This window comes from Ranitomeya imitator, chromosome 2, assembly GCF_032444005.1.
Source record: "Ranitomeya imitator isolate aRanImi1 chromosome 2, aRanImi1.pri, whole genome shotgun sequence".
Lineage (NCBI taxonomy): Eukaryota > Metazoa > Chordata > Amphibia > Anura > Dendrobatidae > Ranitomeya > Ranitomeya imitator.
Window position 1 is genome coordinate 629005418 of NC_091283.1, and position 25837 is coordinate 629031254.

The 25837-nt window shown below is 42.7% G+C and overlaps 1 protein-coding gene across 1 annotated transcript in view; it reads left to right on the top strand.

Annotated features, from left to right (window-relative positions):
• Positions 1 to 24442, top strand: part of LOC138665273 (oocyte zinc finger protein XlCOF6-like) — a 36080-nt gene extending 11638 nt beyond the window's left edge. The window contains exons 3-7 of the mRNA XM_069752601.1: positions 7944 to 8026; positions 8124 to 8196; positions 8284 to 8342; positions 8920 to 9025; positions 20970 to 24442. Of these exons, the coding sequence (XP_069608702.1) occupies positions 7944 to 8026; positions 8124 to 8196; positions 8284 to 8342; positions 8920 to 9025; positions 20970 to 22219 (1571 nt within the window). The 3' untranslated portion in view covers positions 22220 to 24442. The remainder of the gene's footprint in view (positions 1 to 7943; positions 8027 to 8123; positions 8197 to 8283; positions 8343 to 8919; positions 9026 to 20969) is intronic.
• Positions 24443 to 25837: the final 1395 nt, after the last annotated feature.

The window sequence follows — 25837 nt, forward strand, 5'->3', positions numbered from 1 at the left end:
TTGGAAGAAAGATAATTCCCTATTTGTATCTTTTCAGGGAGTTAGGGGGTTAGCGAGAGTGTCCAAAAACACACTAGCTAGATGGATCAGGGAGGCAATTTCTTTAGCTTATTCAGCAGGTGGCATGCAGATCCCGGAAGGTATAAAAGCTCACTCCACTCGAGCCATGGCTACTTCCTGGGTGGAGAGATCAGAGGTGTCGATTGAAGACATTTGTAAGGTGGCCACATGGTCTTCCCCATCTACTTTCCTTAAACACTATAGACTTGATCTGGGTAGCTCCTCTGATCACTCGTTTGGAAGAAGGGTGCTTGAGGCAGTTGTCCCTCCCTAGTCTCTATTACTTCTCTGAAAGTCTCTCGTGGTGCTGTCATGGCGACTGAATAAATACGTAAGCTACTTACCGGTAGCGGTGTTTTTCAGGAGCCCATGACAGCACCCTTATATTCCCTACCCTCTCTTCTCGTATGGGTCAACACTTCCTTTTTTCCTTTAAGTACTAAGTTTACTCACAGGGTGGATTTTACCATATTTTAAATTATGTGCTACTAACCAGGGAGGTCCTCTCATGCTCTGTAATCCAACTGATGCGGGAGAGAGGTGCCGCCCTTTTTATGTCTGTAGGTTTCCTGTCCCTGAAGGGCGGATCCCCTCTCTTGTGGTGCTGTCATGGGCTCCTGAAAAACACTGCTACCGGTAAGTAGCTTATGTATTTTTCTACTGTGACTGTTTGCCCTTATGAACTCGTTATGTGACTTTGGTGTATTTTGTACTCCTTGATGTACTTCACAACCATGTTATTTTTTTATAACGGCACACCTTGTTGCACAAATGCACAATGCACTTTTGAGCTGAACTCTATGTTTACAGTTTGACTACTTTGCCTTGTTTTTTTTACTGCTTACAACCGTGGGTCCATCATCTTCTTAGCTTACCATTGTCATCGCCCTGTGATTTTTCTTATGTTTTTACTATTGTCTTTTATTGTATATCAATAAAGTTTTGTAATTTTTGGTGTATTGGTTCTTTTTGGTGCTTTTTTCCTGTATATGAGCTTCACTATTTTTGCACTGAACCCTTTCTATACATCCTCACACCCTCATATACTGATCCTTTGATTAGTGTTACTATCTGTGGGTGTTGGCTTGGTACATATGATTTCATTGTGTGTACTATGTATAACACAAGGGATCAGACAATATTCAGCTTTGTCTCCTAAGGAGACTATTGAAGCAAGGAAAAAGTAGAAAAGAATGTTTAAAAAAAAATCTAAGTTGAAATCACCCCCTTTTGCAACAATAAAAAATAAATAAAAAAATTCACATACTTTGTATCATTGCATTGAGAAACTTCCAGTGTATCAAAATATAAAATTAATATATCTGATCGGTAAACGATATAACAAGAAAAAAATCAAAACAAAAGGATTACGTTTTTGGTCGCTGCAGTATTGCAATAAAATAACGGGCAATCAAAATATTGTATTTACCCTAAAATGTTTTGAATAAAAACGTCAGCTCATTGCACAAAAAATAATCCTTCAGCCAGCCCCAGATATGGAAAAATGGAGACGCTATGGGTCTCAGAAAATGGCGCCATTTTTTTTTTTTTTTACAAACTTTTGATTTTTTTTTTCACCACTTAAATAAAAAAGAACCTAGACGATGTTTGGTATCTACGAACTCGTAATGACCTGGAGAACTATAATGGCAGGTCAGTTGTAGCCTTTTAGTGAACATAGTAAAAATAAAATTTGTGGAATTGAACTTTTTCTGCAATTCCACTGCACTTTGAATTTGTTTCCCTTTTTCCAGTACCCTATATGGCAAATCCAATGGTATTGTTTAAAAGTAAAACTCGTCCCGCAAAAAACAAGCCCTGATTTGGCCATATAGACCAAAACATAGAAAAGTTATGGCTCTGGGAAGAGGGGTTGCAAAAAAACAAACGCAAAAACAGAAAACCCCAAGGGCATGAAGGGGTTAAATGTACATATTTTTGATTACATCTATTACATTACATCTTTTTTTTTATCATACTGGCCTAATAAATGGGAGTGATATTACACTAAAAGTAACAATTTCAAGTTATTATAAACATTTAAGATACAAATGTAATAAACCCTTTTTTCCATAAAATGTGTTGAAAATTAAAATATTTAGGAGAGAAAAAAAGTAAAAAAATTTTTAACCCTGCTGTTGTCTTCGGTCTGGGGAGACCGATTTTGAACTTTAGTATTTTTTGGGGTGTTCAAGATGCGGTTCTGAAACTTGTGGTTGATTGACTTAAATGAGGATGGGTCGGTCGGCCACGGGTTTCAGAGCCGCATCTTGAATATTTTTAAAAATATTGAAGTTCAAGGTTGGTCGTTTTTGACCGAAGACAACAGCAGGGTTAAAGAACTATCAGTGGCCTAAATGTGTCTAAATTAGAAGGTATTGCTTTTAGAAACCTCAGGAAACTAAAAACATTTGGACTATGTAACACCTGGAACAGTCCCAATTTTTATGTTTTGGAAATAATATCTAATATTATAGCATGTAAGTCGAGTTCCTGAAGACAATCGCACGGGCACAGCTCCTTTTCCACGACAACCATGGGTCAAAGGTTGGGAACACTACCCAACCATGATGTATGGGTAGGTCAAAAGTCGTGAAGGGGTTAAAATCATTCCTAAAAAGTTTTTCAGATTTTTTTTTTCTGTAATGGATGAAAAAAAGGTTTGACTTAACCCCTTCCCGACCCATGACGCCACGTAGGCGTCATGAAAGTCGGTGCCAATCCGACCCATGACGCCTATGTGGCGTCATGGAAAGATCGCGTCCCTGCAGATCCGGTGAAAGGGTTAACTCCCATTTCACCCGATCTGCAGGGACAGGGGGAGTGGTAGTTTAGCCCAGGGGGGGTGGCTTCACCCCCTCGTGGCTACGATCGCTCTGATTGGCTGTTGAAAGTGAAACTGCCAATCAGAGCGATTTGTAATATTTCACCTATTAAAACTGGTGAAATATTACAATCCAGCCATGGCCGATGCTGCAATATCATCGGCTATGGCTGGAAATACTAATGTGCCCCCACCCCACCGATCGCACCCCCAGCCCCCCGATCTGGCCGGTACACTGCTCTGGCTCCCCTCCATCCAGTGCTCCGCTCCCCCCCCGTGCTCTTGTCCGCTCCCCCCGTGCTCCAATCACCCCCCCTGCATTCCGATCCACCCCCCGTGCTCCGTTCCACCCCCCCGTGCTCCGTTCCACACCCCGGTGCTCCGTTCCAGCCCCCCGTGCTCCGTTCCACGCCCCCGTGCTCCGTTCCACGCCTGCCGCGCTCCGATTCCCCCCCCCCCCCCCCCCGTGCTCCGGTCCCCCCCCACCCCATCATACTTACCGATCCTGCCGGGGTCCCGTCCGTCTTCTCCCTGGGCGCCGCCATCTTCCAAAATGGCGGGCGCATGCGCAGTGCGCCCGCCGAATCTGCCGACTGGCAGATTCGTCCCAAAGTGCATTTTGATCACTGAGATAGATTATATCTCAGTGATCAAAATAAAAAAAATAATAAATGACCCCCCCCCCCCTTTGTCATCCCCATAGGTAGGGACAATAAAAAAATAAGGAAATTTTTTTTTTCCACTAATGTTAGAATAGGGTTAGGGGTAGGGCTAGGGTTAGGGGTAGGGTTAGGGCTAGGGTTAGGGCTAGGGTTAGGGCTAGGGTTAGGGCTAGGGTTAGGGTTTCGGTATGTGCACACGTATTCTGGTCCTCTGCGGATTTTTCCGCTGCGGATTTGATAAATCCGCAGTGCTAAACCGCTGCGGATTTATGGCGGATTTACCGCGTTTTTTCTGCACATTTCACTGCGGTTTTACAATTGCGATTTTCTATTTGAGCAGTTGTAAAACCGCTGCGGAATCCGCACAAAGAAGTGACATGCTGCGGAATGTAAACCGCTGCGTTTCCGTGCAGTTTTTCCGCAGCATGTGTACAGCGATTTTTGTTTCCCATAGGTCTACATTGAACTGTAAACTCATGGGAAACTGCTGCGGATCTGCAGCGTTTTCCGCAGTGTGCACATACCTTTAGAATTAGGCTATGTGCACACGGTGCGGATTTGGCTGCGGATTGGCCGCTGCGGATTCGCAGCAGTATTCCATCAGGTTTACAGTACCATGTAAACATATGAAAAACCAAATCCGCTGTGCCCATGGTGCAGAAAATACCGCGCGGAAACGCTGCGTTGTATTTTCCGCAGCATGTCAATTCTTTGTGCGGATTCCGCGGCGTTTTACACCTGTTCCTCAATAGGAATCCGCAGGTGAAATCCGCACAAAAAACACTGGAAATCCGCGGAAAATCCGCAGGTAAAACGCAGTGCCTTTTACCCGCGGATTTTTCAAAAATGGTGCGGAAATATCTCACACGAATCCGCAACGTGGGCACATAGCCTTAGGGTTAGGGTTGGAATTAGGGTTGTGGTTAGGGTTGTGATTAGGGTTATGGCTACAGTTGGGATTAGGGTTAGGGGTGTGTTGGGGTTAGTGTTGGAGGTAGAATTGAGGGGTTACCACTGTTTAGGCACATCAGGGGTCTCCAAACGCAACATGGCGCCACCATTGATTCCAGCCAATCTCGTATTCAAAAAGTCAAATGGTGCTCCCTCACTTCCGAGCCCTGACGTGTGCCCAAACAGTGGTTTACCCCCACATATGGGGTATCAGTGTACTCAGGATAAACTGCGCAACAATTACTGGGGTCCAATTTCTCCTGTTACCCTTGTGAATCTAAAAAAATGCTTGCTAAATCATCATTTTTGAGGAAAGAAAAATGATTTTTTATTTTCACGGCTCTGCGTTGTAAACGTCTGTGAAGCACTTGGGGGTTCAAAGTGCTCACCACACATCTAGATAAGTTCCTTTCGGGGTCTAGTTTCCAAAATGGGGTCACTTGTGGGGGGTTTCTACTGTTAAGCCACATCAGGGGCTCTGCAAACGCAACGTGACGCCCACAGAGCATTCCATCAAAGTCTGCATTTCAAAACGTCACTACTTCACTTCCGAGCCCCGGCATGTGCCCAAACAGTGATTTACCCCCACATATGGGGTATCAGCGTACTCAGGAGAAACTGGACAACAACTTTTGGGGTCAAATTTCTCCTGTTACCCTTGGGAAAATAAAAAATTGCAGGCTAAAAGATCATTTTTGAGAAAATAATTTTTTTATTTTATTTTCATGGCTCTGCGTTATCAACTTCTGTGAAGCACTTGGGGGTTCAACGTCCTCTCCACACATCTAGATTAGTTCCTTTGGGGGTCTAGTTTCCAAAATGGGGTCATTTCTGGGGGATCTCCAATGTTTAGGCACACAGGGGCTCTCCAAACGTGACATGGTGTCCGCTAATGATTGGAGCTAATTTTCCATTTAAAAAGCCAAATGGCGTGCCACCCCTTCCGAGCCCTGCCGTGCGCCCAAACAGTGGTTTACCCCCACATATGGGGTATCAGCGTACTCAGGACAAACTGGACAACAATATTTGGGGTCCAATTTCTCCTATTATCCTTGGCAAAATAGGAAATTCCAGGCTAAAAAATCATTTTTGAGGAAAGAAAAATTATTTTTTATTTTCATGGCTCTGCGTTATAAACTTCTGTGAAGCACCTGGGGGTTTAAAGTGCTCAATATGCATCTAGATAAGTTCCTTGGGGGGTCTAGTTTCCAAAATGGGGTCACTTGTGGGGGAGCTCCAATGTTTAGGCACACAGGGGCTCTCCAAACGCGACATGGTGTCCGCTAACAATTGGAGCTAATTTTCCATTCAAAAAGTCAAATGGCGCGCCTTCCCTTCCGAGCCCTGCCGAGTGCCCAAACAGTGGTTTACCCCCACATATGAGATATCGGCGTACTCGGGAGAAATTGCCCAACAAATTTTATGATCCATTTTATCCTACTGCCCATGTGAAAATGAAAAAATTGAGGCGAAAAGAATTTTTTTGTGAAAAAAAAAGTACTTTTTCATTTTTACAGATCAATTTGTGAAGCACCTGAGGGTTTAAAGTGCTCACTAGGCATCTAAATAAGTTCCTTGGGGGGTCTAGTTTCCAAAATGGGGTCACTTGTGGGGGAGCGCCAATGTTTAGGCACACAGGAGCTATCCAAACGCGACATGGTGTCCGCTAACGATGGAAATAATTTTTCATTCAAAAAGTCAAATGGCGCTCCTTCCCTTCCGAGCCTTACCATGTGCCCAAACAGTGGTTTACCCCCACATGTGAGGTATTGGTGTACTCAGGAGAAATTGCCCAACACATTTTAGGATCCATTTTATCCTGTTGCCCATGTGAAAATGAAAAAATTGAAGCTAAAAGAATTTTTTTGTGAAAAAAGTACTTTTTCATTTTTACGGATCAATTTGTGAAGCACCTGGGGGTTCAAAGTGCTCACTATGCATCTAGATAAGTTCCTTGGGGCGTCTAGTTTCCAAAATGGAGTCACTTGTGGGGGAGCTCCAATTTTTAGGCACACGGGTGCTCTCCAAACGTGACATGGTGTCCGCTAAAGAGTGGAGCCAATTTTTGATTCAAAAAGTCAAATGGCGCTCCTTCCCTTCCAAGCCCTGCCGTGCGCCCAAACAGTGGTTTACCCCCACATATGAGGTATCAGCGTACTCAGGACAAATTGGACAACAACTTTCGTGGTTCAGTTTCTCCTTTTACCATTGGGAAAATAAAAAAATTGTTGCTAAAAGATAATTTTTGTGACTAAAAAGTTAAATGTTCATTTTTTCCTTCCATGTTTCTTCTGCTGCTGTGAAGCACCTGAAGGGTTAATAAACTTCTTGAATGTGGTTTTGAGTACCTTGAGGGGTGCAGTTTTTAGAATGGTGTCACTTTTGGGTATTTTCAGCCATATAGACCCCTCAAACTGACTTCAAATGTGAGGTGGTCCCTAAAAAAAATGGTTTTGTAAATTTCGTTGTAAAAATGACAAATCGCTGGTCAAATTTTAACCCTTATAACTTCCTAACAAAAAAAAATTTTGTTTCCAAAATTGTGCTGATGTAAAGTAAACATGTGGGAAATGTTATTTATTAACTATTTTGTGTCACATATCTCTCTGGTTTAACAGAATAAAAATTCAAAATGTGAAAATTGCGAAATTTTCAAAATTTTCGCCAAATTTCCGTTTTTATCACAAATAAACGCAGAATTTATTGACCTAAATTTACCACTAACATGAAGCCCAATATGTCACGAAAAAACAATCTCAGAACCGCTAGGATCCGTTGAAGCGTTCCTGAGTTATTACCTCATAAAGGGACACTGGTCAGAATTGCAAAAAACGGCAAGGTCTTTAAGGTCAAAATAGGCTGGGTCATGAAGGGGTTAATAAAAGGACTGTCTGATCAGAATATGTTGACGACCTGTTTGTTTGATAGGTCATAAATATCAGATCGGTGGGAATTCACCTCCAGTAACACACCAGTGGTCAGCTGTTACAAGCTCCAGCGATGGCTGGATGAAAGCACATGGAACAGAGCAGCACTCTGCAGTTCCATTCATTGTGTAAGGGCCGCTGCTGACTACCGCAGAACTGTTTTTCCTCTTCTGAATAGGAGCTGTTCTGCAATATCTGGGATCTTGGTCTATTTTAAGTTTCATACCCTGAGATTAAACTTCTCTGAACATTAATTGTAGGGGTATTTTTTTTTACAGCGTTTGAGCTGTTGAAGAGCATAGCCCACTTTTCACATTTAGCGGATCCTTGATAGGATTATCACAGTGATCCCGGGCTGCGATAACCCTGTCACAGCTTTCCCCAATGCTGTGGATGTAAGATGTCAGTCGGGCTATAAGGAATTTTGCTCTCCTTATAGTGTGATCATATTTTTAAAGTGTATCATTACACATGGTATACAGAAAATATTTTTATTTGCTGTGTGATTGTTTCTTACAGGTGGACCCAACAAAAGAAACCAGTGTCCTCTGTATTCCCAGGATTTTCCAAAGGAAAATCACAGTATCTATCAGAATGACCAGGTATATGGAGCCGAAGGCTCATTATTACAATATCATCATCAGGATCCATAAGTTCACAGTCATTTATTAATGATTTCTTGTTCTCATCCCCATTTAGGATGAAGATCTGCTTGGTATTAAAGTTGAGGTTGTAGATGAAGAAGATGAGATGTACATGGGAGATAATTGGGGTAAGAAGGAGACGTTTTATTTATAGGTTGCGTCACAAATGTCAGTTTTGAAGGTCAACAAGATAAATCTCTTTGTGCTTCTTACAGATGTATTCAGTGAGAGAAATCCACCAGAGGATTGTCACAATTCCCCATGTTATCATCAGGTATATAGGCTTTTAGGTTGTGTCTTATATTTTAGGTCGGTTCCACAGTCTGACATCTACAGTCTGAGTAGGAACCATGATGTCCGGGATGGCTACAGGTCACATGACCCAAACTTAACACTTGGTCCATACTCAGACTCTGAACGTCAGATGTGTGAAACCTACAACTGGTATGCTGCATTTAGATAGGTTGACTGCGACCATTAATCGACTGCCAATCGAATATATGGAAACCGAACTGCGATGGTTTATTAGCCTGTTTAACCAGGCCCACCGCACGTCTACGCTCACAGAATGGTCACTAATAATTTTGTTCTGTGTGGATAGAACATTATATTCCTTGCAGTGATGTTGTGCTGCCGAGAATGATGATTTTTAAGCAAGCATACAAATAATTTTAGCCGACGAACAAGTGTTTCTTTTGTTTGCTGTGTGATTGTAGGCCTCTGTACACAGACAGATTGGAAACAGTCATTCCTAGAAGCGCTCGTTTATGATTATCGGCCTGTGTAAATGAGCCGTTAGACTTTTCCAGTTATCTGCAAAATTATACTTATTTATACAAATTTTAAATCAGGATGAAGATCTGACTAATATTAAAGTGGAAATTAAAGAAGAAGAAACCTATGTGACAAGTGATCAGCAGTGTATTGAGGAAGGCATTTTATTTGATAATGGCACAGGTAAGTAACAATAAGTTGATCAAATTTTATATTAGATTCTTTGGTACAAAATGTATAACTATTATATACACAGCAGGTGAAATAACTATAGAACACGTCACTAATTTTAAATATATTTATATAGATGCTATTGATATGCAATTGTCACCAGATGCCGGTAACAACCCATCCAATCCACAAAGGTAAATAAATCAACTAAGGCTTCTTTCACACTAGCGTCGGAATCTCCCCGTCGCAATGCGTCGGGAAGAGATTCCGACGCTAGCGTTTAACGCATTGCACAATGGAGGCAGCCGATGCATTTCTCCGGCGCATCCGCTGCCCCATTGTAAGGTGCGGGGAGATGTGTTGTGAATTCTGTGGCAGAGCTCCCTCCTGTGGTCACAAGTGGTACTTCGGCTGGTTCTCTCTGTGAGCTTCCGTTGGTGGAGGAAAGTGGTACTGCGGCTTCTGAGTTTCCTTCCTCAGGTGATGTGGTGAAGTCGTTAGGTGCTGCTCTATTTAACTCCACCTAGTGCTTTGATCCTGGCCTCCAGTCAATGTTCTAGTATTGGACCTGTTTCCTCCTGGATCGTTCCTGTGGCCTGCTGCTCTGCATAGCTAAGTTCCTCTTTGCTATTTGTTTGCGGTTTTTTTTCTGTCCAGCTTGTCAATTTGTTTTTTACTGCTTGCTGGAAGCTCTGGGACGCAGAGGGTGTACCTCCGTGCCGTTAGTTCGGTACGGAGGGTCTTTTTGCCCCCTTTGCGTGGTTTTTGTAGGGTTTTGTGTTGACCGCAAAGTTACCTTTCCTATCCTCGCTCTGTTCAGAAAGTTGGGCCTCACTTTGCTAAATCTATTTCATCTCTACGTTTGTCTTTTCATCTTAACTCACAGTCATTATATGTGGGGGCTGCCTTTTCCTTTGGGGTATTTCTCTGAGGCAAGGTAGGCTTATTTTCTATCTTCAGGCTAGCTAGTTTCTCAGGCCGTGCCGAGTTGCATAGGGAGCGTTAGGCGCAATCCACGGCTGCCTTTAGTGTGGTTGGAGAGGATTAGGGATTGCGGTCAACAGAGTTCCCACGTCTCAGAGCTCGTTCTTGTTTTTTGGGTTATTGCCAAGTCACTGTATGTGCGCTGACCTCTATGTCCATTGTGGTACTGAATTACCTTTCATAACAGTACTGGAGGCCAAAAGTACTAATGATTCTCAATAGAGGGAAAAAAGAAGTTCTGACACCTTTTTTTTTTCTCTGTACAGTGTTTTGCCTTTTTTTTCCCCTAGACATTTGGGTGGTTCAGGACACAGGTGTAGCAATGGACATTAAAGGTCTGTCTTCATGTGTGGATCAGCTCACGGCAAGAGTACAAAGTATTCAAGACTTTGTGGTTCAGAATTCTATGTTAGAACCGAGAATTCCTATTCCTGATTTGTTTTTTGGAGATAGAACTAAATTTCTGAGTTTCAAAAATAATTGTAAACTATTTCTGGCTTTGAAACCTCGCTCCTCTGGTGACCCAGTTCAACAAGTTAGGATCGTTATTTCTTTTTTGCGTGGCGACCCTCAGGACTGGGCATTTTCTCTTGCGTCAGGAGATCCTGCATTAAGTAATATCGATGCATTTTTCCTGGCGCTCGGATTGCTGTACGATGAGCCTAATTCTGTGGATCAGGCAGAGAAGAATTTGCTGGCTCTGTGTCAGGGTCAGGATGAAATAGAGGTATATTGTCAGAAATTTAGAAAGTGGTCCGTACTCACTCAGTGGAATGAAGGTGCGCTCGCAGCTATTTTCAGAAAAGGTCTCTCTGAAGCCCTTAAGGATGTCATGGTGGGATTTCCTATGCCTGCTGGTCTGAATGAGTCTATGTCTTTGGCCATTCAGATCGGTCGACGCATGCGCGAGCGTAAATCTGTGCACCATTTGGCGGTATTACCTGAGCTTAAACCTGAGCCTATGCAGTGCGATAGGACTTTGTCCAGAGTTGAACGGCAAGAACACAGACGTCAGAATGGGCTGTGTTTCTACTGTGGTGATTCCACTCATGCTATCTCTGATTGTCCTAAGCGCACTAAGCGGTTCGCTAGGTCTGCCACCATTGGTATGGTACAGTCAAAATTTCTTCTGTCTTGATCTGCTCTTTGTCATCGTATTCTGTCATGGCATTTGTGGACTCAGGCGCTGCTCTGAATTTGATGGACTTGGAGTATGCTAGGCGTTGTGGGTTTTTCTTGGAGCCCTTGCAGTGTCCTATTCCATTGAGAGGAATTGATGCTACGCCTTTGGCCAAGAATAAGCCTCAGTACTGGACCCAGCTGACCATGTGCATGGCTCCTGCACATCAGGAGGTTATTCGCTTTCTGGTGTTGCATAATCTGCATGATGTGGTCGTGTTGGGTTTGCCATGGCTACAAGTCCATAATCCAGTATTAGATTGGAAATCCATGTCTGTGTCCAGCTGGGGTTGTCAGGGGGTACATGGTGATGTCCCATTTCTGACTATTTCGTCATCCACCCCTTCTGAGGTTCCTGAGTTCTTGTCTGATTACCGGGATTTATTTGATGAGCCCAAGTCCGATACCCTACCTCCGCATAGGGATTGTGATTGTGCTATCGATTTGATTCCTGGTAGTAAATTCCCAAAAGGTCGACTGTTTAATTTATCTGTGCCTGAGCACGCCGCTATGCGGAGTTATGTGAAGGAGTCTTTGGAGAAGGGGCATATTCACCCGTCATCGTCGCCATTAGGAGCAGGGTTCTTTTTTGTAGCCAAGAAGGATGGTTCACTGAGACCTTGTATAGATTACCGCCTTCTAAATAAGATCACGGTTAAATTTCAGTACCCCTTGCCATTGTTATCTGATTTGTTTGCTCGGATTAAGGGGGCTAGTTGGTTCACCAAGATAGATCTTCGTGGTGCGTATAATCTTGTGCGTATTAAGCGAGGCGATGAGTGGAAAACTGCATTTAATACGCCCGAGGGCCATTTTGAGTATCTAGTAATGCCATTCGGACTTGCCAATGCTCCATCAGTGTTTCAGTCCTTTTTGCATGACATCTTCCGAGAGTACCTAGATAAATTCCTGATTGTGTACTTAGATGACATTTTGATCTTCTCGGATGATTGGGAGTCTCATGTGAAGCAGGTCAGAACGGTGTTTCAGGTCCTGCGTGCTAATTCTTTGTTTGTGAAGGGATCAAAGTGTCTCTTTGGTGTTCAGAAGGTTTCATTTTTGGGGTTCATCTTTTCCCCTTCTACTATCGAGATGGACCCTGTTAAGGTCCAAGCCATCCATAATTGGACTCAGCCGACATCTCTGAAAAGTCTGCAAAAGTTCCTGGGCTTTGCTAATTTTTATCGTCGCTTCATCTGCAATTTTTCTAGTATTGCTAAACCATTGACCGATTTGACCAAGAAAGGTGCTGATTTGGTCAATTGGTCTTCTGCTGCGGTGGAAGCTTTTCAAGAGTTGAAGCGTCGTTTATCTTCTGCCCCTGTGTTGTGTCAACCAGATGTTTCGCTTCCGTTCCAGGTCGAGGTTGATGCTTCTGAGATTGGAGCAGGGGCTGTTTTGTCGCAGAGAAGTTCTGATTGCTCGGTGATGAAACCATGCGCCTTCTTTTCCAGGAAGTTTTCGCCTGCTGAACGAAATTATGATGTGGGCAATCGAGAGTTGCTGGCCATGAAGTGGGCATTCGAGGAGTGGCGTCATTGGCTTGAAGGAGCTAAGCATCGCGTGGTGGTCTTGACTGATCATAAGAACTTGACTTATCTCGAGTCCGCCAAGCGGTTGAATCCTAGACAAGCTCGTTGGTCGTTGTTTTTTGCCCGTTTTGACTTTGTGATTTCATACCTTCCGGGCTCTAAAAATGTGAAGTTGGATGCTCTGTCTAGGAGTTTTGTGCCCGACTCTCCGGGTGTATCTGAGCCGGCGGGTATCCTCAAAGAGGGAGTAATTGTGTCTGCCATCTCCCCTGATTTGCGGCGGGTGCTGCAAAAATTTCAGGCTAATAAACCTGATCGTTGCCCAGCGGAGAAACTGTTTGTCCCTGATAGGTGGACGAATAAAGTTATCTCTGAGGTTCATTGTTCGGTGTTGGCTGGTCATCCTGGAATCTTTGGTACCAGAGAGTTAGTGGCTAGATCCTTTTGGTGGCCATCTCTGTCGCGGGATGTGCGTACTTTTGTGCAGTCCTGTGGGATTTGTGCTCGGGCTAAGCCCTGCTGTTCTCGTGCCAGTGGGTTGCTTTTGCCCTTGCCGGTCCCGAAGAGGCCTTGGACACATATCTCTATGGATTTTATTTCAGATTTTCCCGTCTCTCAAAAGATGTCAGTCATTTGGGTGGTCTGTGATCGCTTCTCTAAGATGGTCCATTTGGTACCCTTGTCTAAATTGCCTTCCTCCTCTGATTTGGTGCCATTGTTTTTCCAGCATGTGGTTCGTTTACATGGCATTCCAGAGAATATCGTTTCTGACAGAGGTTCCCAGTTTGTTTCGAGGTTTTGGCGAGCCTTTTGTGGTAGGATGGGCATTGACTTGTCTTTTTCCTCGGCTTTCCATCCTCAGACTAATGGCCAGACCGAACGAACCAATCAGACCTTGGAAACATATCTGAGATGCTTTGTTTCTGCTGATCAGGATGACTGGGTGTCCTTTTTGCCTTTGGCTGAGTTCGCCCTTAATAATCGGGCCAGCTCGGCTACCTTGGTTTCACCGTTTTTCTGCAACTCTGGGTTCCATCCTCGTTTCTCTTCAGGGCAGGTTGAGTCTTCGGACTGTCCTGGTGTGGATACTGTGGTGTACAGGTTGCAGCAGATTTGGACTCATGTAGTGGACAATTTGACTTTGTCCCAGGAGAAGGCTCAACGTTTCACTAATCGCAGACGCTGTGTGGGTCCCCGACTTCGTGTTGGGGATTTGGTTTGGTTATCTTCTCGTCATATTCCTATGAAGGTTTCCTCTCCTAAGTTTAAACCTCGTTTTATTGGTCCGTATAGGATTTCTGAGGTTCTTAATCCTGTGTCTTTTCGTCTGACCCTTCCAGATTCTTTTTCCATACATAACGTATTCCATAGGTCATTGTTGCGGAGATACGTGGCACCTATGGTTCCATCTGTTGATCCTCCTGCCCCGGTTTTGGTGGAGGGGGAGTTGGAGTATATTGTGGAGAAGATTTTGGATTCTCGTGTTTCAAGGCGGAAACTCCAGTATCTGGTTAAGTGGAAGGGTTATGCTCAGGAAGATAATTCCTGGGTCTTTGCCTCTGATGTCCATGCTCCCGATCTTGTTCGTGCCTTTCATATGGCTCATCCTGGTCGTCCTGGGAGCTCTGGTGAGGGTTCAGTGACCCCTCCTCAAGGGGGGGGTACTGTTGTGAATTCTGTGGCAGAGCTCCCTCCTGTGGTCACAAGTGGTACTTCGGCTGGTTCTCTCTGTGAGCTTCCGTTGGTGGAGGAAAGTGGTACTGTGGCTTCTGAGTTTCCTTCCTCAGGTGATGTGGTGAAGTCGTTAGGTGCTGCTCTATTTAACTCCACCTAGTGCTTTGATCCTGGCCTCCAGTCAATGTTCTAGTATTGGACCTGTTTCCTCCTGGATCGTTCCTGTGGCCTGCTGCTCTGCATAGCTAAGTTCCTCTTTGCTATTTGTTTGCTGTTTTTTTTCTGTCCAGCTTGTCAATTTGTTTTTTACTGCTTGCTGGAAGCTCTGGGACGCAGAGGGTGTACCTCCGTGCCGTTAGTTCGGTACGGAGGGTCTTTTTGCCCCCTTTGCGTGGTTTTTGTAGGGTTTTGTGTTGACCGCAAAGTTACCTTTCCTATCCTCGCTCTGTTCAGAAAGTTGGGCCTCACTTTGCTAAATCTATTTCATCTCTACGTTTGTCTTTTCATCTTAACTCACAGTCATTATATGTGGGGGCTGCCTTTTCCTTTGGGGTATTTCTCTGAGGCAAGGTAGGCTTATTTTCTATCTTCAGGCTAGCTAGTTTCTCAGGCCGTGCCGAGTTGCATAGGGAGCGTTAGGCGCAATCCACGGCTGCCTTTAGTGTGGTTGGAGAGGATTAGGGATTGCGGTCAACAGAGTTCCCACGTCTCAGAGCTCGTTCTTGTTTTTTGGGTTATTGCCAGGTCACTGTATGTGCGCTGACCTCTATGTCCATTGTGGTACTGAATTACCTTTCATAACAGAGGTGGGGGCGGAGTTCCGGCCGCGCATGCGCGGTCGGAAAAAGCGGTCCGTCAGGAGCAAAAAACGTTACATGTAGCGTTTTTTGCTCCCGACGGTCCGCCAAAGCACGACGCATCCGTCGCTAGACGGATGCGACGTGTGGCAATCCGTTGTCAATACAAGTCTATGGGGAAAAAACGCATCCTGCAAGCACTTTTGCAGGATGCGTTTTTTCTGCAAAACGACGCATTGTGACGGATTGCAGAAAACGCTAGTGTGAAAGTAGCCTTAATTTATGCACATCTATGGTTTATGTGTAACAATAAAAAATAACACGGGGAAAAAATATTGAACACGCTTACTGAAATCTATTTAATACTTCGCACAAAAGCCCTTGTTGGTGATGACAGCTTCAAGACATCTCCTGTATGGAGAAACTAGTCGCATGCATTGCTCAGGTGTGATTTTGGCCCATTTTTCCACACAAACATTTTTCAAATCCTGAAGGTTCCGATGGCTCCTTCTATGAACTCTGAGCTTTAGTTCCTTCCATAAATTGTCTATTGGATTCATGTCAAGTGATTGGCTGGGCCATTCTAACAGCTTTATTTTCTTTCTCTGAAACCAATTGAGCGTTTCATTGGCTGTGTGTTTGGGATCATTGTCTTGCTAAAATGTCCACCCTCATTTCATCTTCATCATCATGGTAGATGGCAGATTTTTTTTTTTTTATCAAGAATGACTGTACATTTTACCATTCATTTTTCCTTCAATTATATTAAGTTTGACAGCTCAAAACTTCACTGTTGGTATGGTGTTTTTGGGGTGATATGCAGTGCCTTTTGGCCTCCAGACACGGTGTGTATTATGGCATCCCAAGAGTTCAATTTTGGACTCATCTGACTAGACTTTATTATTCCAGTATTTCACAGACTTGTCTAAATATTGTTGGTCAAACTGTAAACGTGCTTGAACTTGCTTTTTGTTCAGCAATGGAGTCTTGCATGATCAACATCTATACAGGCCATGGAGGCTAAGTTCAGTACTTAAAGTTTTATTTGACAACAATTGTAGCACTCGGTCGTGGCCAGTTTATGGTGAAATTATGTTCTTTCCATTTCTGGATTATGCTCATTGGAACCTTCAGTAGTTTAGAAATTTTTCTGTAACTATTGCCATCAGTTTGTTTTGCAACAAAAAGGTTGCGAAGGTCTTGAGACAGCTCACTAGTTTTACCCACCATGAGATGTTTCTTGTGTGGCACCTTGGTAATTAGACCCCTTTTTATAGACCTTCAGTTGGACTAGCTGATATTATTTTTCACTAAGTGGCAGGATTACTTTCTAATTACTGATAGATTTCAGCTGGTGTCATGACCCTCCATGGCTTTTCACACCTCTCTTTTTTCATGTGTTGAATACTTTTTTCCTGTGTCATTTCTCATTATTACACATAACTTAATTTATGGACATCTGTGGTATGATTTCTTTGCCTGTGTGAATTGGACGGGTTGTTACCAACATTTGGTGTGAATTTCATGTCAATAGCCCCTTTAGAAATATATTTACTTAGAAAGTTGGTGACGTGTTCCATACTTATTTCACCCACTGTATATTAAGAATTATATTCATTATAAACATTTGCATAATAATCATTAGCCTATAGCATGACTGAATAAAATATATCTTTTATTTTGGAATCAAACTTTATCTTTTTTTCACTAATCCTTGGAGTAACTCTTATGATGCAAACCCCACTATATAGTAAACCACGCTAACAAGTTATAAAACTTAACTTTTAATTCATGATGCTCAAAGATGCAAATAAGGAGGGGTATGAATAAAATAATCGCATTTCATCTGATATCAATCTAAATATTATTAATTTCATAAGAGTAATGTCATGACTCAGCTGTCGGGTTTACCCGGGACCAGGGGTAGCAAAAACCTTTAATGCCCCTGGGGCAAAGGAGGATCATGTAATTTTCTGCCCCCTTATTTCTTTGCACTTTTTCCTCCGTTATCTCATTTGCGGTGTGGAAAGTAACCATTAACCCCAACATTAGGCAATGTAGGCATAACCCTAGATTAAGATCACTCCAGGTAAGCAAAAATTCACACAAGGTCACCATGACACTGTATTTTAACTAGAGCGACTGGTTTTCTTTTTTTTTTTTTTCTTTTATAAATAGTTACTGCATATAAGTGTGAGTATCACTTCTATACTCTGGCGCTAAAACAACTCCAAATTATTTTTACATTTTTAAACAAGGGAGATGTGGATAATTCATACCCAGAGCACATTTTGTTGGTTACAGGGAGCCTGTCAGCAGAATGGATCTCTATAAATGCTTACCACCACGGAAGATGTGGTGTGCTGGGGGTTAATGTGCCGGGGGCAGTCCGTGACCGCTCCTGGCACATAGTGCCAGATGTCAGCTGCGATAGTCAGCTGACACCCGTCCGCAATCGGCCGCCGTCCCCCCGTGAGCGCGGCCAATCACTATGACGTACTATCCCGTCGAGGGTCAGATAGGCCCAGGTCACGTCGACGGGATAGTACGTCTAAGGTCAGAGAGGGGTTAAGGCTACGTTCTCACGATGAATTTTTGATGTTGCAGATTTTCAGATCCACACTAAACGATGTGGAATAGATCGTTCAGTGCACACAGATTGCGAATATTCGCAGCAGTGCATAGAAAAATGTGCTGCCAAAAACTATAACTTTTTGTGCAAACCTAAAGATCGTTTCCCTCAACAATCAAGCTAAACTCTTGTTCGTCAGGGGATTGGCAGACTGTTTAGACTACACAATTATTGTGACATGAGCTCTTCAATTTCCGCTGTGTCAGATGTCCAGACACTATTTATTATTTATTTATTATTATTTATTTATTTATATAGCACCAGTGATTCCATGGTGCTGTACATGAGAAGGGGTTACATACAAATTACAGTAAACAGACTCACAATAACAGATTGATGTTCTGTCTTCATACACGTTGATACAGTGTGTGATCCGACATACGGCATAAACCACTTCTGTCCTCCAAATAAGCAGACTGTTCTCTGTAGTCTAACTTGTTTATTGGTAAACATGAGTGCGGTAAAACTATAAGAATACAAATGATATGGATAAGTATTGGACCAAATAATAACTCAGCTGATACTTTACAATTAATAGAAAAGTATACAGGATGATGCAACTTCTATATATAACTACATACAGTAAATCACAGATAATAGATTTCCTAAGTACTAGTTGCTATACAGTAAATCACATTCTGTACAACACTATATTACAAGAACAGAAGTAACAATCTTACCGGATAAACTTAACCAGGATTGCAAGTAAATAGATGGTTCCAGCACCCTTACATAAGCACGTGTGTCCCAGGAAGTACACAGAAAAGTAATGGAGTCTCTATTTCCCAGCATACCTTGGTACAATCCCATAATGCAACACTCTAATTATTACTGAAACACAGGTTATAAATTTAACCACCACTGGGTGGTGCTATAACACAGCAAACCAAAAACACTAATGTTAGTAAAACTTTAATGCATGAAACAAGCTACACTGTCGTTATTAGAATGGACAGAACAGATTGATATAGAGGAGAGAGGACCCTGCTCTTGCGGGCTTACATTCTACAGGATGGTGAGGAAGGAGACAGTAGGTTGGGGGGATGCGGCAGCTCTGGTGTTGGTGAGGCAGTAGATCCAGTAGTGGTGAAGAGGCAGTGGGGTCATTGCAGGCTGTAAGCTTTCTTGAAAAGGTGGGTTTTCAGGTTCCGTCTGAAGGATCCGAATGTGGCTGATAGCCGGATGTGTTGAAATTCCAGAGGATGGGGGATATTCGGGAGATGTCTTGGAGGCAATTAGGTAAGGAGCGAATAAGTGTGGAGAAGAGGAGGTCTTGGGAGGACCGGAGATTACGTGAGGGAAGATATCGGGAGATTTGTTCAGAGATATATGGAGGAGACAGGTTATGGATGGCTTTCTAGGTCAGCATTAGTAATTTGAACTGGATACACAGAGGGAATGGGAGCCAATGAAGAGATTTGCGGAGGAGTAGTGAGGAGAGAGATGAATTAGTTGGGCAGCAGAGTTAAGAACAGACTGGAGAGGTGCGAGAATGTTAGCAGGGAGGCCACAGAAAAGGATGTTGCAGTAGTCGAGGCGGGAGATGATGAGGGCATGCACAAGCATTTTAGTAGATTGAGGGTTGAGGAAAGGCCAGATTCTAGAGATATTTTTGAGCTGTAGGCGACAGGAGGTGGAAAGAGCTCCACTAATCAAGTCTTCGATAAAGCAGCCACAACAGACTAGTGACCCTTTTTAAATTTATGTCATTTGGGAAGAATTGGATCTGACCTGAAAGAGAAGAAAAACAAGTTTTATTATACTCACCCGGGGGGGCGGTCCGGTCCGATGGCTGTCGCAGGTCCGGGTCCAGCGCTTCCCATCTTCAAGCAATGTCTCATCCTGCTTGCTTTGTGTCGCTCTCCTGCGCAGGGGTACTGATCTGCCCTGTTTGAGGGCAGAGCAAAGTTCTGCACTGCGCAGGTCAGAGAGGCCCTGTGCATTGCAGGAGTTTACTCTGCCCTCAACAGGGCAGATCAGTACGCCTGCGCAGGAGCGCGACACGAAGCAAGCAGGATGACGACATCGTATGGGAGGCGCTGGACCCGGTTGCCTGGTTGCTAGGGAATCCCCACGTTTTTATGCTGCCTAACAGATGTAAATCATTCAGCTGCGGCAAGAAAAACTAAATCTCCAAGCACTAAAAAATACTCGGAGGACCCCTGAGCATGCTCAGGAAATCTCGAGTAACGAATATATTCGCTCATCACTAAAACTTACCAAAGGTTGCAACAAGCTCTCAACCAATCCACTGAGATTTTCATTAAGAGAACCAGTCCCTGCAACAATGGGGCATATAAGGGAATGTAAGACAAGCTTGTGCACCTTAGGAAGAGCGTGAAAAATAGGGATTATAGGGCAAGTAGGTACCATCAACTCCCCCTGATTTTTTGTTAGAATACCCGTATCTATACCTTTTTGTACCAATCTCATTAAAGTATCCCAAAAATTTTTGACCAGATTAGTAGGCAGTTTTCTGTAGGTAGTTTCCTGGGATAACCTTTCCATGTTGAGTTTTGTAGATCAATATCAAGAATCTCCTGGGATCTGCCTTTATCCACCTGCTGTATAATAATTGTTATTTTTCAATTCAGTTAATACAGTTCGTATCATAAAACAGAATAGTTAAATCATGTTCTATTAGATCCTGAAAATTATCCAAAGCCTACAGCCTGGACTGTAGAGGATAAAAAAAAATGGGTTCTGAATTTTATATTGTTCAGAACACTTTATGAACTCTCCCTGTCTTTTTATATATTGTACATTTGAAAGACCTATTTACCGTAATAATTATAAAACAGGAATGAACGATTATTATTAGATACTTGATTAATATTTCCAGCATCAACGTTGTTATCATCAGAATTGAAAAACTGCCTTTTGACCATCAAAGCTCTACAAAACCTTTTGATGTCAAGAATGGTATTAAATAAATCAAAATGTGAGTTATGTGAAAAAGACAGTCCTTTGGACAAAACATCTTGCTGATTGTATTATATTTAATCTAATAGCTTAAATTCCATTATTACCATTTGGCCATCTTACTATTTCATGGTTTTGTATAATAGAATGCCCTATTGTTTTATTGTTTTTCTAGTTTCACTTCTAATTTGTGTTTGCCAAATCTTAAAATAATGAAAACCATTTCCTCTTATCAGATAATTCCTGTGAGAACTGGAAGGAACAAACTCTTGTAATTGCAAATAATAAAGCAGAAGATAAACATACCTTGGAACACTTTTCAGGAGAAAATCTCAAAACCCTTAATGTACATCCAGGAAAGTACAGTAAAGAAAAATCATACAATTACTCTAATCGCAAGGAACTTTATCCCAGTCATTCACAGATGCTTACCCTGAAAACAAATCAGAAAGTGGGTAAAATGTTTCAATGTTGTGATTGTGGAAAACAGTTTTCAAAAAACTCAAATCTTTTTATACACAGAAGAATTCACACAGGCGAGAAGCCATACTCCTGTTCGGAATGTGGAAAATGCTTTACTCGAAAAGCAGGCCTTGATCAACATGAAAGAAGTCATACAGGGGAGAAGTCTTTTATGTGTTTAGAATGTGGAAAATGTTTTGCTCGGAAATCATTTCTTTCTAGACATAAAATAATTCACACTGGGGAAAAACCATATGCTTGTTCCAAATGTGGGAAATGTTTTACACAAAAGCCTTCTCTTGTTGAACATGTCAGGATCCATACAGGGGAGAAGCCACATTCATGTTCTGAATGTGGGAAATGTTTTACCCAGAAATCATCACTTGTCAAACATAAAAGATTTCACTCTGGGGAGAAGCCATATCCATGTTCAGAATGTGGAAAACGTTTTATTACTAAAGCTAAACTTGGGGATCATCATAGAAGTCACACAGGAGAAAAACCGTTTTCATGTTCTGAATGTGGGAAGTATTTTATTACGAAAGCCAAACTACGAGATCATCTTAGAAGTCACACCGGGGTGAAACCATTTCCATGTTCAGAATGTGAGAAATGTTTCATACAAAAATCAGATCTTGTTGAACATCAAAGAATTCACACGGGGGAGAAGCCATTTTCTTGTTCTGAATGCAGGAAATGTTTTATTAGCAAAGTCAAACTCCGGATTCATCAAAGAATTCATACAGGGGAGAAGCCATTTTCATGTTCAGACTGTGCGAAATGTTTTACTCAGAAATCAAATCTTGTTAAGCATCAGAGAACTCACACTGGGGAGAAGCCATATTCATGTTCAGAATGTGGAAAATGCTTTACACGAAAGTCAGTTCTTGATCAGCATCAGTTAATTCACACAGGAGAAAGGCCATTTTCTTGTTCAATATGTGGGAAAGGTTTCAGGAACAAATCAAGACTTTTAAGTCATAACAATGTCCACTCATTAAAGATTGATTTGTCAGAATTATAATTGTGTGTGGACAACTGTAGATGGGCTTCATGAAGAAAAAGAGTCTTGTGTTTCAAAGCAATGAAGATAGAAGGTCATTATAAAATCTTAGTTGAGATGGAGCGCACACCTCTGTGGAATACTGCTTGACATACAGTGGAACTTGAAAGTTGGCGGACCCTTTAGAATTTTCCATATTTCTGCATAGATTTGATGTAAAACTACATCATATTGTCACACAAGTCCTAAAAAGAGAGAGGTCAAAAATATTTGACGTCATTCTTTATTGAGGAAAATGATCCAGTATCACATGTTTGAGTGGCAAAAGTATACAAACATTTGCTTTCATTATCTAATAATGGGTCCCTCGCGTGCAGAAAAATCTGCATCTAAATGTTTTAATTAGTCCTGCACATCTGTTTGGAGGAATTTTAGCCAATTTCTCGCTACCAAACAGCTGCAACTGTTTTATCGGTTGGTTTTCTCCCATAAACAGCTTACTTCAGGTCCCTACACAACATTTCTATAGGATTAAAGGGAAGGTGCCATCAAATTTTTTCCAGCAATTGAAAAATTGTAAAGAATTACTGTTTACATTTTCTTAAAAAATATTATCATTTGTTTATAATTTAGTAAAATATGAAAAATAATTTGAAAAGGTTTGGCATTTCCACTTTTAAACACTAGGGGGAGCAGCTACTGAAATTTGACAAAAACCTAGTGTACAACTAGCTCACATTACTGCACTGCAGTAATTATGGGCGGAGTCTGCTGACCTGTGTGATGTCTCCTCTCCTCCCCTTCTGGTGTTTGCTAAGGGATGAGAGGATTCAGGAACCCAGTGAGCAGCCATTTTGTTGGCGATTGCAAAGTTATACTGACAAGTAGACAGTCTCAGAGGATGGCAGGCAGCAAGAATTCTGGGAGATTTGTGGTGGAGGGAACAGGGTGACAGCAGCACAGAGTATTTCAGGAGAGCAGTGTGCTGGTCTATGGGGGCCCCCTGTTCGGTGTGCGGAGCAGCCAGGGATTGTACATAGAGCGCTGTCTTTTATACACATGGATGGACCGTCTGCTTGTCTGCTCCACAGAAATCCAGGAAACATTTCTGAGGATTGATGGCCTGGTCTAATCCAGACTTTGCATACAGACCCCATTCCCCTCCTCAGATCCTGTCTTCTCCATCCTGTCCTGGCGATGTGTGAAAGCGAGGCGACAGGCGCAGTCTGGGCTGACGCTGGGAAGGAAATGTAGCCATATAGTAACGATAAATATGAGACCCCTCTCTTCAGCTACCTCACCAGCCTTCCCCTGACTGCACCTAACTGGAGGTCATGCTGCCCCCTCTATTACCCCAGACCCGTGTGCAGCTGCTCAGCCAGAACCACCATAGAATGGGTCCGCTTTCTGAATATAATACTGACATACAGATCACACATAATACCGCCATATAGATCACACATAAAACCACCATATAATTCTCACATAATACTGCCACATAAATAGATCACACATAATCCCACAATATAGTTCTCATATAATCCCACAATATAGTTCTTATATTATTGCACCATACTGATCAAATATAATACAACCATACAAATCACATATAATACTGTCATATAGATCACACATAATGCCATCATACAGGTCACACATAATAATTAGCGGCATCAAGTGTGGTCTATATGGCAGCATTATGTAAAAAATATACATTATATGGTGGCATCATGTTTGATCTATATGGCAGCAGTATGTAAAAAATATGTATATGGCAACATTACGTGCTGTCCATATTACAGTATTATGTAATAGATATATCTGGCGGCATTATGTATGACCTATATGGCAGTACAATGTAATAAATATATATGGAGGTATAATGTGTGGTCTTTGAGTATTATGTGATAAAATATATATGGCGGCATTATGTATGACCTATGTGGCAGTATTATGTAATAAATATATATGGCGGTATATTTATTATGTAAAGGCAGGAAAGTTGTGAGCTATGCCCTTCTGTGACCCCCACAATTATTTTTTTTTTTTTGGGGGGGGGCAATTAGACCTTTTGCTATGTCGCCCTATGTTTTGTATGTACGCCCCTGGTGACGATCCTCTCAGCCTGTCCTGAAAGACACCAGGCTTGGGGTGTCGGTGAGATTGAGGTGGGTTTCAGGGAGCACGAGATGGGTGTCAGGGGGCATGGGGTGGGTCAGTGAGCTTAGGGTGGGTGTCAGGGCTCAGTCTCAGTCTTTCCTCTGCTCCGTGGATCACTAGTCTCAGACCACCTGCCCTCTGCTCTGCAATGTATAGTAGGAAGATCAAGCAGGAGACCTGAGGAGCTGCAAGACTACAACACTTAGGAGCTCAGTCCTGGCATGCTGTGACTTGTAGTGACACAGCAGCTAGAGCTTGCTGAGTGTCATCACCCCCTGGGGTCTGCTTCCTTGTGCCAACCATAGCCCAAATGTTAGAACAATATTATTGTGCCAACCATAGCCCACCTATTTACACTGTGCAGCCCTCCCACCTGATCCATAGGTGAAGCCCCCAGGTTGCTGCCTGCCTGCACACTGATCCCCCTGCACCATGCACAGCAGGCAGGGAAGGGTTAACCATTACAGGCCAGCCTGGGTGCCGCCCCTTGTAACCAGGAGGGATCCCCTGCTGCAGAGAATTGCTCTATTTTTAGAAACATGGGGCCACAGACTCCAGGCTGCAGTCTACAGGGACAGTCACTGTGTCCAGTGATCAAGTGTTGCCACAAATCAGTGCTGCACAGAAAAGCAGCAGACAACGCTCCATGTACAGGGAGACCCTGCTGCTGCTGCTGGGTGATTTCCTGCCCCTGGACTGAGGGAGGAAGCTTTCAGCAAGACAGGGCAGTGATCGTGGTCATACATAATGCCGCCATATATATTTTATCACATAATACTCAAAGACCACACATTATACCTCCCTATATATTTATTACATTGTACTGCCATATAGGTCATACATAATGCCGCCAGATATATCTATTACATAGTACTGTAATATGGACAGCACGTAATGTTGCCATATACATATTTTTTACATACTGCTGCCATATAGATCAAACATGATGCCACCATATAATGTATATTTTTTACATAATGCTGCCATATAGACCACACTTGATGCCGCTAATTATTATGTGTGACCTGTATGATGGCATTATGTGTGATCTATATGACAGTATTATATGTGATATGTATGGTTGTATTATATTTGATCAGTATGGTGCAATAATATAAGAACTATATTGTGGGATTATATGAGAACTATATTGTGGGATTAGGTGTGATCTATTTAATATGTAGCAGTATTATGTGAGAATTATGTGGTTTTATGTGTGATCTATATGGCGGTATTATGTGTAATCTGTATGTCAGTATTCAGAAAGCGGACCGGCGTACAGGCTGCGATCACTGCTAGTGCTGCAGATACTTACCCCAAACCCTCGCTCCCAGCAGCTTCTCCTCAACATCTTCGGTTATCGTAGCCGAGCCCACAGCAAACAAAATGGCCGCGATCTCCTCTCACAGCTGTGACGTAGCAGCCCAGTGGGCGTGCCCAAGTCACAGCTGAGAGGCAGGAGAAGCAGCCTCAATGTAA